This window comes from Nomascus leucogenys, chromosome 1a (genome assembly GCF_006542625.1).
Source record: "Nomascus leucogenys isolate Asia chromosome 1a, Asia_NLE_v1, whole genome shotgun sequence".
In the NCBI taxonomy this organism is placed as follows: Eukaryota; Metazoa; Chordata; class Mammalia; order Primates; family Hylobatidae; genus Nomascus; species Nomascus leucogenys.
Window position 1 is genome coordinate 24,140,767 of NC_044381.1, and position 20,323 is coordinate 24,161,089.

Sequence of the window (20,323 nt, forward strand, 5' to 3'; positions counted from 1 at the left end):
GGTGCCTGCCACCACACTGGCTGATTTTTGTACTTTTAGTAGAGATGGTGTTTCACCATGTTGGCCAGGCTAGTCTGGAGCTCCTGACCTCAAGTGATTCACCCACCTCAGCTTCCCAAAGTGCTGGGGTTACAGGCGTGAGCCACCACGCCCCACCACTCCCTTGAATTTATAAAGATCAAGTAGGCGATCAGTAAGGACACAGAGAACTTATAGTACATGATTGATAAGGCTGAACTAATAATACACATTATACTTTTTACTGTGATAACACTTTTAATGAAGTATTTATTTTTAATTATCTTTAGATATAATGAAAAACTCAATAAAATTCAAAAGGTAGCAATTATGCAATATAAATTCTCTGACCATAAGATGATTAAAAACAGAAATTAATAATAAAAAATACATATTCCAAATATACATTTTAAACCATCTTTCTGAAAAATAATTGTGTCAAAAAATCAAATTACAATTCATATTACTTAGAAAATAGCAAATGAAAATACTAATGATAAAACTACTGATTTTGCTAAACCAACTTTCATCAGTAAATATATTACCTTACATTATTTTAGTATTAAATAAGGAGGAGTAATAATTACTTGCTCATGAAAGCAGTTAAACAAAATTAACAGGCAAAACACAAACTGCCAAAAATAATTAGTCTAAGTGTGTCAAAGGATTCATATTCTTTTTTTTTATTATACTTTAAGTTTTAGGGTACATGTGCACAACATGCAGGTTAGTTACATATGTATACATGTGCCATGTTGGTGTGCTGCACCCATTAACTCATCACTTAACATTAGGTATATCTCCTAATGCTATCCCTCCCCGTCCCCCCACCGACACAGGCCCTGGTGTGTGATGTTCCCCTTCCTGTGTCCCTGTGTTCTCATTGTTCAGTTCCCACCTATGAGTGAGAACATGCAGTGTTTGGTTTTTTGTCCTTGTGATAGTTTGCTGAGAATGATGGTTTCCAGCTTCATCCATGTCCCTACAAAGGACATGAACTCATCATTTTTTATGGCTGCATAGTATTCCATGGTATATGTGCCACATTTTCTTAATTCAGTCTATTGTTGTTGGACATTTGGGTTGGTTCTAAGTCTCTGCTATTGCAAATAGTGCCGCAATAAACATACATGTGCATGTGTCTTTATAGCAGCATGATTTATAATCCTTTGGGCATATACCCAGTAATGGGATGGCTGGGTCAAATGGTACTTCTAGTTCTAGATCCCTGAGGAATTGCCACACTGACTTCCACAATGCTTGAACTAGTTTACAATCCCACCAACAGTGTAAAAGTGTTCCTATTTCTCCACATCCTCTCCAGCACCTGTTTCCTGACTTTTTAATGATGGCCATTCTAACTGGTGTGAGATGGTATCTCATTGTGGTTTTGATTTCCATTTCTCTGATGGCGAGTGATGATGAGCATTTTTTTTGTGTGTCTTTTGGCTGCATAAATGTCTTCTTTTGAGAAGTGTCTGTTCATATCCTTCACCCACTTGTTGATGGGGTTGTTTGTTTTTTCTTGTAAATTTGTTGGAGTTCATTGTAGATTCTGGATATTAGCCCTTTGTCAGATGAGTAGATTGCAAAAATTTTCTCCCATTCTGTAGGTTGCCTGTTCACTCTGATGGTAGTTTCTTTTGCTGTGCAGAAGCTCTTTAGTTGAATTAGACCCCATTTGTCCATTTTGGCTTTTGTTGCCATTGCTTTTGGTGTTTTAGACATGAAGTCCTTGCCCATGCCTATGTCCTGAATGGTATTGCCTAGGTTTTCTTCTAAGGTTTTTATGGTTTTAGGTCTAACATGTAAGTCTTTAATCCATCTTGAATTAATTTTTGTATAAGGTGTAAGGAAGGGATCCAGTTTCAGCTTTCTACATATGGCTAGCCAGTTTTCCCAGCACCATTTATTAAATAAGGAATCCTTTCCCCATTTCTTGTTTTTGTCAGGTTTTTCAAAGATCAGATGGTTGTAGATATGTGGCATGATTTCTGAGGGCTCTGTTCTGTTCCATTGGTCTATATCTCTGTTTTGGTACCAGTACCATGCTGTTTTGGTTACTGTATCCTTGTAGTGTACTTTGAAGTCAGGTAGCGTGATGCCTCCAGCTTTGTTCTTTTGGCTTAGGATTGACTTGGCAATGCAGGCTCTTTTTTGGTTCCATATGAACTTTAAAGTCGTTTTTTCCAATTCTGTGAAGAAAGTCCTTGGTAGCTTGATGGGGATAGCATTGAATCTATGTCACCTTGGGCAGTATGGCCATTTTCACGATATTGATTCTTCCTACCCATGAGCATGGAACGTTCTTCCATTTGTTTGTATCCTCTTTTATTTCATTGAGCAGTGGTTTGTAGTTCTCCTTGAAGAGATCCTTCATGTCCCTTGTAAGTTGGATTCCTAGGTATTTTATTCTCTTTGAAGCAATTGTGAATGGGAGTTCACTCATGATTTGGCTCTCTGTTTTTCTGTTATTGGTGTATAAGAATGCTTGTGATTTTTGCACATTGATTTTGTATCCTGAGACTTTGCTGAAGTTGCCTATCAGCTTAAGGAGATTTTGGGCTGAGACGATGGGTTTTTCTAGATATACAATCATGTCATCTGCAAACAGGGACAATTTGACTTCCTCTTTTCCTAATTGAATACCCTTTATTTCCTTCTCCTGCCTGATTGCCCTGGCCAGAACTTCCAACACTATGTTGAATAGGAGTGGTGAGAGAGGACATCCCTGTCTTGTGCCAGTTTTCAAAGGGAATGCTTCCAGTTTTTGCCCATTCAGTATCATATTGGCTGTGGGTTTGTCATAAACAGCTCTTATTATTTTGTGATACATCCCATCAATACCTAATTTATTGAGAGATTTTAGCATGAAGGGTTGTTGAATTTTGTTGAAGGCCTTTTCTGCATCTATTGAGATAATCATGTGGTTTTTGTCTTTGGTTCTGTTTATATGCTGGATTACGTTTATTGATTTGCGTATGTTGAACCAGCCTTGCATCCCAGGGTTGAAGCCCACTTGATCATGATGGATAAGCTTTTTGATGTGCTGCTGGATTCGGTTTGCCAGTATTTTATTGAGGATTTTTGCATTGATGTTCATCAGGGATATTGGTCTAAAATTTTCTTTTTTTGTTGTGACTCTGCCAGGTTTTGGTATCAGGATGATGCTGGCCTCATAAAATGAGTTAGGGAGGATTCCTTCTTTTTCTATTGATTGGAATAGTTTCAGAAGGAATGGTACCAGCTCCTCCTTGTACCTCTGGTAGAATTTGGCTGTGAATCCATCTGGTCCTGGACTTCTTTTGGTTGGTAGGCTATTAATTATTGCCTCAATTTCAGAGCCTGTTATTGGTCTATTCAGAGATTCAACTTCTTCCTGGTTTAGACTTAGGAGGGTGTATGTATCGAGGAATTTATCCATTTCTTCTAGATTTTCTAGTTTATCTGTGTAGAGGTGTTTATAGTATTCTCTGATGGTAGTTTGTGTTTCTGTGGGATTGGTGGTGATATCCCCTTTATCATTTTTTATTGCGTCTATTTGATTCTTCTCTTCTTCTTTATTAGTCTTGCTAGCAGTCTATCAATTTTGTTGATCTTTTCAAAAAACCAGCTCCTGAATTCATTGATTTTTTGAAGGGTTTTTTGTGTCTCTATTTCCTTCAGTTCTGCTCTGATCTTAGTTATATCTTGCCTTCCGCTAGCTTTTGAATGTGTTGCTCTTGCTTCCCTAGTTCTTTTAATTGTGATGTTAGGGTGTCAATTTTAGATCTTTCCTGCTTTCTCTTGTGGGCATTTAGTGCTATAAGTTTCCCTCTACACACTGCTTTGAATGTGTCCCAGAGATTCTGGTATGTTACGTCTTTGTTCTCGTTTGTTTCAAAGAACATCTTTATTTCTGTCTTCATTTCGTTATGTACCCAGTAGTCATTCAGGAGCAGGTTGTTCAGTTTCCATGTAGTTCAGCAGTTCTGAGTGAGTTTCTTAATCCTGAGTTCTAGTTTGATTGCACCATGGTCTAAGAGACAGTTTGTTATAATTTCTGTTCTTTTACATTTGCTGAGGAGAGCTTTACTTGCAAGTATGTGGTCAATTTTGGAATAGGTGCAATGCAGTGCTGAGAAGAATGTATATCCTGTTGATTTGGGGTGGAGAGTTCTGTAGATGTCTATTAGGTCTGCTTGGTGCAGAGTAGAGTTCAATTCCTGGATATCCTTGTTAACTTTCTGTCTCGTTGATCTGTCTAATGTTGACAGTGGGCTGTTAAAGTCTCCCATTATTACCGTGTGGGAGTCTAAGTCTCTTTGTAGGTCTCTAAGGACTTGCTTTATGAATCTGGGTGCTCCTGTATTGGGCACATATATATTTAGGATAGTTAGCTCTTCTGGTTGAATTGTTCCCTTTACCATTATGTAATGGCCTTCTTTGTCTCTTTTGATCTTTGTTGGTTTAAAGTCTGTTTTATTAGAGACTAGGATTGCAACCCCTGCCTTTTCTTATTTTCCATTTGCTTGGTAGATCTTCCTCCATCCCTTTATTTTGAGCCTATGCACATGAGATGGGTTTCCTGAATACAGCACTCTGATGGGTCTTGACTCTTTATCCAATTTGCCAGTCTGTGTCTTTTAATTGGAGCATTTAGCCTGTTTACATTTAAGGTTAATATTGTTATGTGTGAATTTGATCCTGTCATTATGATGTTAGCTGGTTATTTTGCTTGTTAGTTGATGCAGTTTCTTCCCAGCCTTGATGGTCTTTACAATTTGGCATGTTTTTGCAGTGGCTGGTACCGGTTGTTCCTTTCCATGTTTAATGCTTCCTTCAGGATCTCTTTTAGGGCATGCCTGGTAGTGACCAAATCTATCAGCATTTGCTTGTCTGTATTTTATTTCTCCTTCACTTATGAAGCTTAGTTTGGCTGGATATGAAATTCTGGGTTGAAAATTCTTTTCTTTAAGAATGTTGAACATCGGCCCCCACTCTCTTCTGGCTTGTAGAGTTTCTGCTGAGAGATCAGCTGTTAGTCTTCCCTTTGTGGGTAACTGACCTTTCTCTCTGGCCGCCCTTAGCATTTTTTCCTTCATTTCAACTTTGGTGAATCTGACAATTATGTGTCTTGGAGTTGCTCTTCTCCAGGAGTATCTTTGTGGTGTTCTATGTATTTCTTGAATTTGAATGTTGGCCTGCCTTGCTAGATTGGGGAAGTTCTCCTGGATAATATCCTGCAGAGTGTTTTCCATCTTAGTTCCATTCTCCCCATCATTTTCAGGTACACCAGTCAGACGTAGATTTGGTCTTTTCACATAGTCCCATATTTCTTGGAGGCTTTGTTCGTTTCTTCTTATTCTTTTTTCTCTAAACTTCTCTTCTCACTTCATTTCATTCATTTGATCTTCCATCACTGATACCCTTTCTTCCAGTTGATCGAATCGGCTACTGAGGCTTGTGTATTTGTCACGTAGTTCTTGTGCCTTGGTTTTCAGCTCCATCAGGTCCTTTAAGGACTTCTCTGAATTGGTTATTCTAGTTAGCCATTCATCTAATTTTTTTTCAAGGTTTTTAACTTCTTTGCCATGGGTTCGAACTTCCTCCTTTAGCTCGGAGTAGTTCGATCGTCTGAAGCCTTCTTCTCTCAACTCATCAAAGTCATTCTCCATCCAGCTTTGTTCCATTGCTGGTGAGGAGTTGCGTTCCTTTGGAGGAGGAAAGGCACTCTGATTTTTAGAGTTTCCAGTTTTTCTGCTCTGTTTTTTCCCCATCTTTGTGATTTTATTTGCCTTTGGTCTTTGATGATGGTGATGTACAGATGGGGTTTTGGTGTGGATGTCCTTTCTGGTTGTTAGTTTTCCTTCTAACAGACAGGACCCTCAGCTGCAGGCCTGTTGGAGTTTGCTGGAGGTCCACTCCCAGACCCTGTTTGCCTGGGTATCAGCAGCGGAGGCTGCAGAACAGCGGATATTGGTGAACAGCAAATGTTGCTGCCTGATCGTTCCTCTGGAGGTTTTGTCTCAGAGGAGTACGTGGTCATGTGAGGTGTCAGTCTGCCCCTACTGGGGGATGCCTCCCAGTTAGGCTACTCAGGGGTCAGGGACCCACTTGAGGAAGCTGTCTGTCCATTCTCAGATCTCCAGCTACATGCTGGGAGAACCACTACTCTCTTCAAAGCTGTCAGACAGGGACATTTAAGTCTGCTGAGGATTCTGCTGCCTTTTGTTTGGCTATGCCCTGCCCCCAGAGGTGGAGTCTACAGAGGCAGGCAGCCCTCCTTGAGCTGTGGTGGGCTCCACCCAGTTTGAGCTTCTCAGCCGCTTTGGCTTTGTTTACCTACTCAAGCCTTAGCAATGGTGGGTGCCCCTTCCCCAGCCTCTCTGCCACCTTGCCGTTTGATCTCAGACTGCTGTGCTAGCAATGGGGGAGGCTCCGTGGGTGTAGGACCCTCCGAGCCAGGTGCGGGATATAATCTCCCGGTGTGCCGTTTGCTAAGACTGTTGGAAAAGCGCAGTATTAGGATGGGAGTGACCGATTTTCCAGGTGCCGTCTGTCACCCCTTTCTTTGACTAGGGAAGGGAATTCCCTGACCCCTTGCGCTTCCTGCGTGAGGCAATGCCTCGCCCTGCTTCGGCTCATGCTCAGTGCACTGCATCCACTGTCCTGCACCCACTTTCTGACACTCCCCAGTGAGATGAACCCGGTACCTCAGTTGGAAATGCAGAAATCACCTGTCGTCTGTGTCATTCACGCTGGGAGCTGTAGACTGAAGCTGTTCCTATTCAGCCATCTTGCAAATGCTCATATTCTTAATATATAAAATAATCATAAAAAACCTCCATAAATAACAGACTATTGAGGAGAAATAAAATTTCTAATAAGTAGCAGAAAGCAACTTCATTTATCACCAAGATGCAAATTGAAATAACTATAATTCCATTTTCACCCTCAAATTGGAAAAAAAATTTAATAATCAGTACCAACGCTGAAGAGAATGCAGTGAAAAGAGTGATTTCATACACTACTAATGGGAGTGTAAATTGGAACTACTTATTTTTTTAATGATTTGGCAGTATATATCAATGGCTTTAATCTTTTCAAATCTTTAGACCTAACTATTCAATTACTCAAATCCAATTATTCTAATTCAGCTACTCAAAGTCAACTATTATCCCAAGGAAATAATCAGAGCTAAATACAAAGATTTTTGTAAAAATTTACTTCAGCATTATTTATAATAGCAAACAAATGAAAACAATCTAAATATCCAATAGTAGAAAAAAATGTTAGATCAATCATGGTCTGTCAATGAGATGCAACATTTTTATTTTATTAAAATCTATACTCTTCAATAATCTGGGGGAATGATTTGGGAAACACTTATGATATAGTATTAGGTGGAAAAATCAGAAGACAATTATATGGCCAATTCTAAACTTTATTAAATTAACGTGTGTTACTAAAGACAGGAAGGAAACCCAACAAAACATTTACCTGGGTGACAAGACGGTATGGGTATTAAATATATGGAAGAGATTATATAGATAATTCAGTATGTTTCTTATATACACAGATTAAATCACTTCTTTCAAATGTAGGGTGTGTTACTTTATATGCAAATATGATTTGTTTTTACCTTTGCAGTTCCTTGTCCAGAAGGAAAATTCTCGCGTTCTGGATTAATGCCCTGTCACCCATGTCCTCGTGACTATTACCAACCTAATGCAGGGAAGGCCTTCTGCCTGGCCTGTCCCTTTTATGGAACTACCCCATTCGCTGGTTCCAGATCCATCACAGAATGTTCAAGTGAGATGAACTTCATTTCTTATGTAATCCTATGTTGGACATTTACTTTTCCCGTCTCTGTTGTAGCTTCAGTTCTGAATATTACTATTTTCGGTGGATTTGGGCATCTGGACTTGTTAAATTGTCCTTCTGAGGTATTTTTGTTGACCATGGCACAAACAGTCTTGTTTTGGAAACACTGAACTTGATAACTTCTAAATTTCTTTCTAAGAGTCTAGGATGTAATGATGTATGCCATCCATCTCTGTTTCCTTTTTTAAAATATAAGTGTAACAAAATGTATGTGGCTTTACCCACTCTGGCAACCAGAATCTTGACCATAGTGTTAGATATAGTCCACTTACTGGCATATGTACCACACTGACATGTTTTTCTATTAATTGATTAGGTTTTAGTTCAACTTTCTCAGCAGCAGAGGAAAGTGTGGTGCCTCTTGCCTCTCTTGGACATATTAAAAAAAGGCATGAAATCAGCAGCCAGGCAAGTTCATTTTGCATAAAATTTTCTCTAGTGGAATGCTTGGAAAGCAATTTGTCATTTTACACGTCACACACAGGAAAAGGACCAGGATTGAAACTTTAAGTAATCAAGATGTATGAATTTTATAAATGAATAATTGTATTTACAATGATTCCTGTTTAGAACATTACCGAAATGCAACATTAGATGTTCTAAGTACCAAAAATGAGAGTTTTTCCCAGAAATACCTGGCAATAAGAATGAGTAGATACGGGGAGCCTTTTGATTCACTATAAACACTTACCACAAGCACAACCCGTCATTTGAGTAAGAGAATTTGGTTTAATGAAAGGCCGTTTCTAATTGGCAGGCAGAGTTACCCAACTTTCATGAAAATTATTTTGATTTCTTTGCCAGAAAAGAAAAGATTTCTTGGGGAAAAGTATGAGTCCTTAAAAATTAAGAAACATAAATTAAGAATATAGCTAAACCAAATGCTTTATATTTTTTAAAAGACTAGTTGTTAAGTCTTGATTACTTTAATAGATTCAGTCGTTACTCTGAACTCACCTTGCCCAATGTCATGAATTCCTTGCCTTTTAGTATTTTCATAGATAATGGGGATATATTTCTGATTACAACTTCCTACAGCCTAGTCCAAACATAATGACTTGTTAGGACTCTATAAGTCATATTTCAGACTGAGCCTAGTGGACATAGGAATTTGTAGGATCCCCTAAAGCAGTGGCTGTCACGTGGAGGCGTAATAGAATCCTGGCCAAGTTTTTAAGACAGTAATGTGCAGACTTCACTCCCAGAGATTCTGATTTAGCTGATCTGGGTTGATGCCCCGACCTTAGTATGCTTTTAAAATATCAGTTGTATTCTAGCATGCAGCCAGCATTTAGAAACGCTCCTTAGGTTTGCCAGAACATCACCCAAGAATGATACATATCATTTGCTCCCCTATATGGCAGACATCAGTGTTATTCAGGCAGCAACCCACCTAGCTTGAATGAACTTACCTGGAAACAGCAACGAGCTGTCTAATGTTGCAAACCTGACTCTAATCAGGACTGCTTTGAAATAAATAGAGTGCTTTGTCTCTGATTGATTTTTTTTATGCTGCTGGCAGGTTTTCCATGAATGCTTCTTTAACCCTTGCCACAATAGTGGAACCTGCCAACAACTTGGGCGTGGTTATGTTTGTCTCTGTCCACTTGGATATACAGGTAAATAACAGGAATGTAGATTTTAATATATTTTATATGAAATCATTATGACTTGCAGTATCAAACTTTAGTACATTAACTATATCTGATAAGATACATTAGACCATGTAAATGTGCCAAAATTTGTTGAACAAGATAAACAATAGGTGAAAAAATTATACATACTTCACAAATGACAGTTTTCTTTGCCTATTTTGGATAAAGAATAAAGACTCATCTTCCCTATGAGTCTTTATCATAACCCACAATTTAAATTGAAATACAGGGGTCATGTTCAAAGTTTCATTCTATCAAAAATTATATGCATGATACTCAACATAGAACAGATTGTCCAGTGTAAATATTTTTAAATGAACTGGCAGTTTCTCTCATTTGCTACACACTAATAGAAGTTCTTGTGAATAGCTATGATTTGTTGCTTTGTTTCTATCTTTCTGGAAGCTGTGCCTAGAAAAACAATTTGGCTTTGGACTTTATTATGTAGGAATTATGTTTGAATTATGGGGGTTTTTAACAGCTTGGTTCACATTCGACTTGAGTCCAGAAACATAATTTTTGAGGGGAAATGAACTATACCTTAAAATTGCAATTAATTTAAAATAACCATTTTCTTCTAGACAGTTTTTTTCAATGTTACACAACCAACTTGAAAGTTTTTAATGAGAAGTGGTATTTAAGTAAAGAAATTCACCACAAAATAAGCAAAAGGAAAGTCAAAAACAAAGTATAGCCAAGATCTATCTAGAATGTTGGCATTCCATTTATTATAGCTGGCTCGTGTTGTGTGCGTGTGTGTCTTTGTGAATTTTTATAAAAATATTTACCTTGACGTTCCATAAGAAATAAAGGATCTTGTTTGGGAATTCTGTAAATGAGTGGTGGTTGAGAAAGGGTATAATATAGGACAGTGGTTCTCAAACAGTCATGTGCATCAGAATCATCTGGAAGGCTTGTTAAAAACATAGATTGCTGGACTCCAGCCCCAGAATTTCTGATTCAGTAGGTCTGGAGTACAGCCTGAGAATTTGTACTTTTATTGCATTCCCAGGTAATGCTGATGCTAGTGAGGAGGACCCTGAGAAAGAATATGGGTTTCCAGCATAGCTAGCCCATAGAAAGCCTGTGCGCACCCTGTGGGAAGATGCAGCCACTCGGGGACACCCGGCATGTGAGCTGCGATCTGGCAGGCTTTAGCCCCACCTCCACCCCTGAGCCAGGTGACCTTGGTAGCTAGTACAGATGATATTGTAGCTTTCACTTTGAAATTAGCATAATTCCTGGCTCCATTTTATGCTTCCAAGTGCCCCTATCCCACTTCTAATTTGGGATCTTTTGCTATCTTCTATGTATCTTTATAAGAATATCTTAAATTTGTTTAGAAAGAGGTATTACCTTCATTAAATACTTAACAGATGGTAGCACTTAATGAATATTGCCCTTTTCTTTAGCACTACCCATTTAAAAATTCTGATTATTGAGATAATTGCCTTTAAATGATCATTGTTCTATTTCGGTTAATCCCATCCTTGGATTGTCCCTCAGCATTTGGTTTACATTGTAGGCTTAAAGTGTGAAACAGACATCGATGAGTGCAGCCCACTGCCTTGCCTCAACAATGGAGTTTGTAAAGACCTAGTTGGGGAATTCATTTGTGAGTGCCCATCAGGTTACACAGGTAAGGGGAAGGTCTCTTGTTTTCAACAATATAAATCTTTGAATCATTAAGATTTCATCACTGAGATAAATTTGGAATGTGTCAAAGATACTTTTATAGAATATTATAAACATATTGAAGAAGCATATTTTCTAATATTACTTATATGCATTGGGAAAGTGTTCTTGTCCTTATCCTGTTCTGTAAGGAGAACAAGATATCAATATGGCACTACGTAATTGCTTTATAAAACAGGCAGGCGTGTTCCCATCTTTGCCAGCTAGATGTGTGACCTTGGACAAGACATTTAACTTCACTGAACCTGTTTCTTCATTTGTAAAAATGGAGGTGAGGAAATGACAGAAAATATGTAAAGCCTACTACAAATACAAGGTCATCCCCAAGCTTTTTACTAGTATTTTACTGAATTTATGAAGTGTATATGCTAATTTCTGTGGATGTTCATGTGTGTGTGTGAACGTGTGTGTGTGTAATTATTACTGACTGTGGACTTTAGGCGCATGTATCTTTGAAATTGTTATGGACCACTATGCCTCTCCTTTTAACTTAAATAAATACATATTTAAGTGTTATTTTTTAGCATTCAAAATATTTGTCTTTATTTATGACTTAAATAATTTCAACTTTTATTTTAAATTCAGAGAGTACAAGTGTAGGTTTGTTACACGGATATATTGCATGATGCTGAGGTTTGGAGTACAGATAATTCCATCACCCAGGTAGTGAGAATAGTACCTAATAGGTAGTTTTGCAGCCCACACTGCCTTTCTTCTCCCCTCTAATAGTATCCAGCATCTGTTGTTTCTATTTTTATTCCATGTGTACTCACTGTTTAGCTCCCACTTTAAATGAGAACGTGCAGTATTTGGCTTTCTGTTCCTGCTTTAATTCACTTAGAATAATGGCCTGCAGCTCCATCCGTGTTGCTGCAAAGCACATGATTTTGTGGAGTTTTTATGACTGCATAATATTCCATGATGTATAAGTACCACATTTTCTTTAATCCACCATTGATGGGCACCTAGGTGTATTCCATGTCTTTGCTATTGTACATAGCACTGGGATGTGTCTTTTTGGTAGAACAATTTATTTTCCTTTGGATGTATACTCAGTAATGGGATTGCTAGGATTACTGGCCAACCATATGCAGAAGAATGAAACTGAACTCCAGCCTTTCACCGTATACAAAAATTAACTTGGATTAAAGATTTAAGTGTAAAACTTCAAACTATAAAAATCCTAGAAGAAAACCTAGGGAATACCCTTCTTGACATCAGCCTTGGCAAAGGATGTATGGCTGAGTCCCCAAAAGCAATTGCAAGAAAAACAAAAATTAACAAGTGGGACCTAATGAAATTGAAGAGCTTCTGCACTGCAAAAGAAAGCATCAATGGAGTAAACAGACAACCTACAGAATGGGAGAAAATATTTGAAAACTATGCATCTGACAAAGGCCTACTATTCAGAATCTATAAGGAGCTTAAACAAATCAACCAGCAAAACACAAATAACCTTATTAAATAGTGGGCAAAGGACATGAACAGACACTTCTCTAAGAAGACACATAAGCAACCAACAGACATGAAAAAAAGCTCATCATCACTAATCATCAGAAAAGGCCAATCAAAACGACAATGAGATACCATCTCACACCAGTCAGAATGGCTTTTCTTTTTTAATTTTTGTATTTTTTGAGATGGAGTCTCACTGTGTCGCCCAGGCTAGAGTGTCGGCTCACTACAACCTCTGCCTCCCAGGTTCAAACAATTCTCCTGTCCCAGCCTCCCAAGTAGCTGAGACTATAGGCACACGCCACCATGCCCGGCTAATTTTTTGTGTTTTTAGTAGAGATGGGGTTTCACCATATTGGTCAGGCTGGTCTCGAACTCCTGACCTCAGGTGATCCACCCGCCCCAGCCTCCCAAAGTGCTGGGATTACAGGCCTGAGCCGCCGCCCCTGGCCAGAATGGCTATTATTAAAGAGTCAAAAAATAACACATGCTGGCAAGGTTGTAGAAAAACATGGATCACTTATACACTTTCTTAGGAATGTAAATTAGTTCAGCCACTCTGGAAAGAAGTTTGGAGATTTCCTTAAGTGTATGTCTTAAGAGTCGCAGCTTCCAGCACCTTCTCACAAAAATGGTTCAGAAACAGTGATCTTATTCTCAATTCCCTTGTTAACCCACATTATAATTATTATAATATTGATGATATATTCTAATAAAATAGACTAGGATTTACTACCTTATAAATAGAAATGACCCCATAATATTATTATGGAGAGTACTGAGATCATCTAAATCACCCAGCATTGTACCTAACTCATAAAATCATTATTATACTAAAAAGATATTTGAATATATATTTTAATACAGGTGGGTATATAATTTTCTATATTTTAAAAAGTTTAGTAAAATCCTGATAACATTTCAAAGGAACCAGATTCTAATAATTTTATCGTTTATCTAAAAACAATTTCCATAAAGACATGAAAATGTTTAACATAATTTACAGTAGTAATCATTTGGAACAACTCATATATTTTCTCTGTTTCACATCCATGCAAAACTGATAGTCCTAGGCTTATGAAAAGATATATTGAGTTTATACAGTAAAATTACATTTCATCTGGAAGTGTAATTTGAAAGTTTATATATAGGGAGACATTTTAAATAGTCAAAGTTGCCCTTGAAAATCCTTCAAATCAGCCATCAAGTAGAGTGGACTTGATATTGCACTTGATAAAGTGATAGCATACTCTATCAATTATAGTGGACAGGCATGCTGTTTTGAAATATGCCTATTTCACCTCAACAACAGAAGAAATCATTTTTGTCTTATGAACACCAAAGTGTGTGGCTTGCGTTTAGGGGCCACATCACATATATCTTGAAACAAATTTCTCTTGGCTTATACTCTAAGAGGCCCACATGCTGTGAGACCAACTGCAGACCAGTAGACTCATCACCCCTAACCAAGGGTGTGTATTCAACTGCTGGAACCACATCCAGATTGTTTGCCTGGTTTCCATTTTCTTTCTCATACTCTTTCCTCTCCACCGTCTGCCTATGGTTGCATTTCCATAGACAGTATTAAAATTATGCACCTGTATTCCACATTCTTTATTTAAAATTCCAAATCTCATGTTAGCGATACCTGGTGTTGAATCATAGTAAAAATTTGTGACAAGAATGGCAAGACACTATGAGAAAAGTAGAACCAAGTTTCTAAATAAAATAAATATACATTTACTAGACGTGAAATATATTATGTATGTTATTTATTAGACATTAAATTTATTGTGTGGATTTACTGTGAAAAAACAAGTGTTCATAATGGTCTGTATGAAAGTGTAGATTTTATGTTAGATTTACTATTCTCAAAAAACAACTTTTATTATGAAATTTCCTTTTAGCATATTTTAATGTCAAGGTACATAAATTATTAGATATGTGTTACATAATTCCATGAGTTATAAATTTAAGCATCCTGAACTCTTCAACCCAACGAGTCTTTGTACGTCTGTTCTTGAATGTGAAGATTTATGGTTCTAGGCTCATTTCTGTGCCTGTCCTTGGCAATGTCACAGACCTCTTTGGATCTGTTTCTAGATGTGTAAAATAAAGGATATGAATTACATTAGTTGTTCCCAAATTATGTTCACACAAAACATGGGACAGCTGCACAGAAATTTGGCTGTGTTTCCCTAATTTGCAGAAGAAAATGAGTTATTTTCTTCATTCAATGTATTTCTCCCATAATTCCTGCCAACTTTGTAACTGTAACGCTGTAACTGTTACCACTTAACTCTAAAAGGAATAAACTCAAAAAGAGAACAACTAGCAAACAAATAAGGAGAAAAAATTTAAAACGAAATCACACATCTTTTTAACTAAAAAAAATATGGTCAGATATTCATGGTTATCATTTTCCATTGCATGCTGAATATGTTAGTTTTCTTGCTAGAAAAATTTTGCAGTTCACAGAATAGAAGAAACATTTTATTTCAACATGTTTGTCAAATAGTTAAACTTGTCACTAACATGTTAGCCATGATTTCCAGTTGCCCTATTCCAATGCCTGAACAACTTGCTTGGAAATTATTGGTCTTAAAGTCCTGTCAAGTTTTCTCCAGCTCAAAGATTAATGATTCTTTGCAGGTCAGCGGTGTGAAGAAAATATCAATGAGTGTAGTTCCAGTCCTTGTTTAAATAAAGGAATCTGTGTTGATGGTGTGGCTGGCTATCATTGCACATGTGTGAAAGGATTTGTAGGTAAGATGTTTCCAGTCTTCCTATGTTATCTTAAAATCTTGTAAACCACCACAAATTAGTACATTTCTTAACATAGATATTAATGTGAATTTTTGGATTTTATGACTGTATGGTGATTATGTAAGAGAAAGTCCTCATTTTTTGAGGAAATACATGCTGAGGTGTTTGGGGTAAAATGGCATGCAGGTATGCAATTTACTCTCAAATGGTTCAGCAAAAAATAATTTGTGTGTGTGGTGTGTGTGTGTGTTAAGGCAAACTTTCAAGAAGGAACTGGAGACAAATCATGTAATATATTGCAAACAGATGCACAATAATATGGTTTAAAAGTGTATGCTTAATTTCTAAAGAGTAAATCCAAGAAAGTGGCCAGTGAAGGAAAAAGGCAACATCAAAGAAACAGGCAAGTTTTGAATGGAATTTACTAGCTTTATTTCTTAACATTGTCTCAATTAGTTGTCTATTACAAAACTTAATTTCAACAAAAAGTAAGATTTAAAAAAGCAGATTATCGGCTGGGCCTGGTGGTTCACGCCTGTAATCCCAGCACTTTGGGAGGCCGAGGCAGGTGGATTACTTGAGCTCAGGATTTCAAGACCACCTCGGCCAACATGGTGAAACCCTGTCTCTACTTAAAAATATACAAAAATTAGCCAGGTGTGGTGGTGGGTGCCTGTAGTCCCAGCTACTCAGGAGGCTGAGGCAGGAGAATCGCTTGAACCTAGGAGGTGAAGGTTGCAGTGAGCCGAGGTCACGCCACTGTACTCCAGACTGGGAGACAGAGCGAGACTCTGTCTCAAAACAAACAAACAAAAAACATTATCAAAAACTCAGAGTCCACAAAAAAATGACTTAGAAAAGCCAGAGCCCATTACAGAATGGATCTCAAACCAGTTCGATGGGCTCCACAGCCTCCATTCCAATCCTCTAGAAGCAGCATCCTCCAGGGAGTCAACACTTTAGTTACAGTGTTCCCAGGGAGTTAATCATTTGGGCTATTTCTCTTCCTTCTCCTTCCTCAGGCCTGCATTGTGAAACAGAAGTCAATGAATGCCAGTCAAACCCATGCTTAAATAATGCAGTCTGTGAAGACCAGGTTGGGGGATTCTTGTGCAAATGCCCACCTGGATTTTTGGGTACCCGATGTGGAAAGAACGTTGATGAGTGTCTCAGTCAGCCATGCAAAAATGGAGCTACCTGTAAAGACGGTGCCAATAGCTTCAGGTAAAAGGCTAAGTCTGATTCTTTTCACTGTTTTTATTTTTTAAACTATTCAGTGATTCTGCAGCCTTTATGGAGTATTGCTTTGAGTCTAAAGTCAGTCATTCTCAAATGCTGGCCCGAGGATAGGCTACAGTTGAATATTCCCACCGCTATTTGTGCTTCACTAAGCCTGAAGTAGAGCCTATCATTTTAAAATAGGCAACCTGTTATGGCTTAAGTTTCCCAATGCTTCTGATGCACAGCCATGTTTGGGAACTAACGTTTTATACTTGGAAAGTCATAAAAGATGAAAGGAAATATAATCACTCAGAAGCAAATACAGTAGCACTAGACAAAGCCCATATTTTAATTATTTATTTTTTTTATTTTTTTGAGATGGAATTTTGCTCTTGTCGCCTAGGCTGGAATGCAATGGCATGATGTCGGCTCACTGTAACCTCCTTCTCCCGGGTTCAAGCAATTCTCCTGCCTCAACCTCCCAAGTAGCTGGGATTACAGGTTCCCGCCACCACGCCCGGCTAACTTTTATATTTTTAGTAGAGACAGGGTTTCACCATGTTGGCCAGGCTGGTCTTGAACTCCAGGTGATTCACCTGTGCTTTAGCTAAAGTTTTTATACCAGACAAAATCAAAATAGAATCTGCAATCATACTGTGATAGTGCTCATCTTTATTCTGTGTCCATGATTTTCAAACTTTTTTTTAGTTTAGTAACCTTTGGTTCAAAAGAAATCTAACATGAATGTAAAAAAGTAAAATAATCAAAGCTAAGCTTTTGTGGCTGAAAATAGCAGTATTTGAGGGGGAGAAAGACTATGTCTCCCTGAGGCAGCTCCTAGGTGCCAGTAGAATACAGTTTGAAAAACAACCCTCTCCTGTTGTCATTATCAAGACTATCCTGTTCCATCCCCCACTCTTTGCAGGGAACTACAGAAGACAGCACATCTGTAGTGCACAAGACAGATTTCTCTTGCTTGCAAAATTTTAGAAAACTGTATTGTCCTCAAGATGCTGCTGGATTTATAAGTTTGCAAAAGTAAAAACCAAAAAGAAAAAAAGAGATCTAGCCCAATTGCAACATTTCCCAATCCCCTTCCTTCTAGTTCAGCCCCCTTCCGTTACCATCCTCCCACAAACAGCCAAGGCACTATCCAGAAGAAATAAGAAGGCAACTCTGCCGATGAGAGTTTCACCTTCAATATGGTAGTGAGGTCTTACCATGTAGCATCGCTTTCTGAAGGGTGTTTGACATTTTCTGGCATATAATACCTAACTGTAGGCAATGAGAAATTTCCAAATGAACAACAAGAGTTCCAAACTCTTTCCTGGGTTTAAAACGATTGATGAATACTAAAGTTGTCTAAATCCTAACTAGAAGAAAGGGGAAGGTACACGCTCCCAATTCAGAAGGAATGTAGGTTGTTGACAAAGTGAATCTATTTCATAGATGAGGATATGATAGTGTTGTAAAGACACCAAACACAGGAGGGTAAAGGTGAGTGAAATTATAGTCAAAATAGATTTACCATCAAATGCAGAGACCCAGTAAAGATCCCCCAATTCCAACTGAGATTTGTTTAAATCCCCCAAACACCAGTTATTTCTATTAGTCACTGTTAGGTCAATATGAAAGAGGTCTTCATATGACGTGCTAGTAACAATAACATTAACTCGCATTTATTGGACCAGTCCTTTTAAATTACAAAATATTTCAGTCACACAGAAAATTACAATAATAAAAGTCATGTACTGATCACTGTGATTATCAAACCTTAGTATTTTGCCATATTTGATTCACATCTTTTGTTTTAAAGACATAAGTTCTAAAGGTAGGGCTGGATTTCCTCCAACATAGACACATGCATACACACACGTGCACACACACACACACACATTCATATTCACCTTCTTCCCCCAGCAGTAATCACCATCCTGAAGTCTGAATATATCTTTCTTATTTGGGTTTTGTATGTTGCTACATATATGACTTCTATAAACAGTATATAAGTTACATGTTACAGAAGTGGTATCATAACATACATATTCTTTTTGCAATTTGGTTTTTTTTCCACTCAGCATGATATTTTCAAGTATTATCAAGGTGGTTACATTTGGCTCTGGTTCGTTCATTCCAATTGCTCCTTAGTATTCCATTACATGATGGAATTAATTACACTATGATTCATTTTCTCATTCTCCTCTCCATAGACATTTAGAATGATGCTGCTATGAACATTCGTTATATGGGTCCCTGTGCACCTTGTGCAATTATCTCCTAGAGCAGAAAACAAGAAGCGGATTTATAGGGCTCTGGGAACACAAACTCTCAACTTCTCATGACATTGCCAAATTGTAGTCCTACTCATTATATGGGACTTCCTATTTTATGACACTCTTGTCAACATTTGACATTACCAGATATACTTTCCATTCTGATGAGTTTAAAATGGTTTGTTGCATAGCACAGAAACTACATAGCATCCTGATTAAGAAAAAGGATATCGGTTGATTCAAAACCCCACTCCACCACTTGGTAGCAATAGAACTTGGGCAAATTCTTTAATCTTTCTGAGCCACAGTTTAGCTTATCTGTAAAATGGGAATAATACTAGTATTACCTCATTGTTATGAAAATTGCCTTAACATATAAAAGCCTTTAGAACAGCATTTGAACTTTTCATATTTTTCTGATAACTCCTATGAGGAGAGAAACCACAATGTATGAATTATATTTCACCTGGACCAGAACTACTTTCTACTTTATTTTTGCTACTGTGACATTTCTAATACATCTTGTCTTACATAGATTTAATCAAGTGAACTGGAAAAAGTAACCTGCAATTAAAGCATTGTTTTGATGTGGAAAATGTGTTCCAGCATTTTGATTTTCAAAGTCTTTTGAGATAAGATTATCATAAATGGGAGACTTCCTACAACTATTCTAATTGTTACAACATTTTGTTTTCTTTTAGATGCCTGTGTGCAGCTGGCTTCACAGGATCACACTGTGAATTGAACATCAATGAATGTCAGTCTAACCCATGTAGAAATCAGGCCACCTGTGTGGATGAATTAAATTCATACAGTTGTAAATGTCAGCCAGGATTTTCAGGCAAAAGGTGTGAAACAGGTATGTATCAACTCAATGTTATTAATAACAATACTAACAATAGTAATATAATAACAATACCAATTTTGCCTGCAGCAAGCACTGCCCATAGGCCAAAAACTATGCCAAGCACTTTGTACTCATTTAATCTTCACAGCCATCCAACAAACTAGGTACTACTACTATTATCCTCAGTGGCACAGATGATGAAATTAAAGCTTAAAAATTTAGGGGGGAAATAGAGAAAATTTAATTTTTTAGAACTCTTCCCGTTCTACTTATTTATAATAGAAAGGATACTTTGATAAGCCGCTTGACTTCAGAGGTGAGAATCCATGGACATGTTTGAGAATCAACAGATCAAATCTAAATACTTTCTCAGGATACTAGAGTCTTTTAGCTGTAAGACTTGTTTTATTGAGTGGTCTATGCAGGTTTGGGGCAGAGCTGAATTGCTCATGAAATAGGGAAAAGCCAGAATCCTGAGTAGGGCAGCATGTTGCCCTTGCAGCGCCTCCTCCTTCTCTCCTGTGACA

General features: G+C 37.7%; 1 protein-coding gene across 3 annotated transcripts in view; it reads left to right on the top strand.

The window, feature by feature from the left end:
• SVEP1 (sushi, von Willebrand factor type A, EGF and pentraxin domain containing 1) overlaps nt 1-20,323 on the top strand; it is a 231,939-nt gene that overhangs the window by 131,614 nt on the left and 80,002 nt on the right. For all 3 annotated transcript variants that reach the window (XM_030822826.1, XM_030822920.1, XM_030822868.1), the window contains exons 19-25: nt 7,651-7,812; nt 8,201-8,292; nt 9,407-9,503; nt 11,065-11,178; nt 15,342-15,455; nt 16,478-16,679; nt 19,651-19,808. In XM_030822826.1, the coding sequence (XP_030678686.1) occupies nt 7,651-7,812; nt 8,201-8,292; nt 9,407-9,503; nt 11,065-11,178; nt 15,342-15,455; nt 16,478-16,679; nt 19,651-19,808 (939 nt within the window). The remainder of the gene's footprint in view (nt 1-7,650; nt 7,813-8,200; nt 8,293-9,406; nt 9,504-11,064; nt 11,179-15,341; nt 15,456-16,477; nt 16,680-19,650; nt 19,809-20,323) is intronic.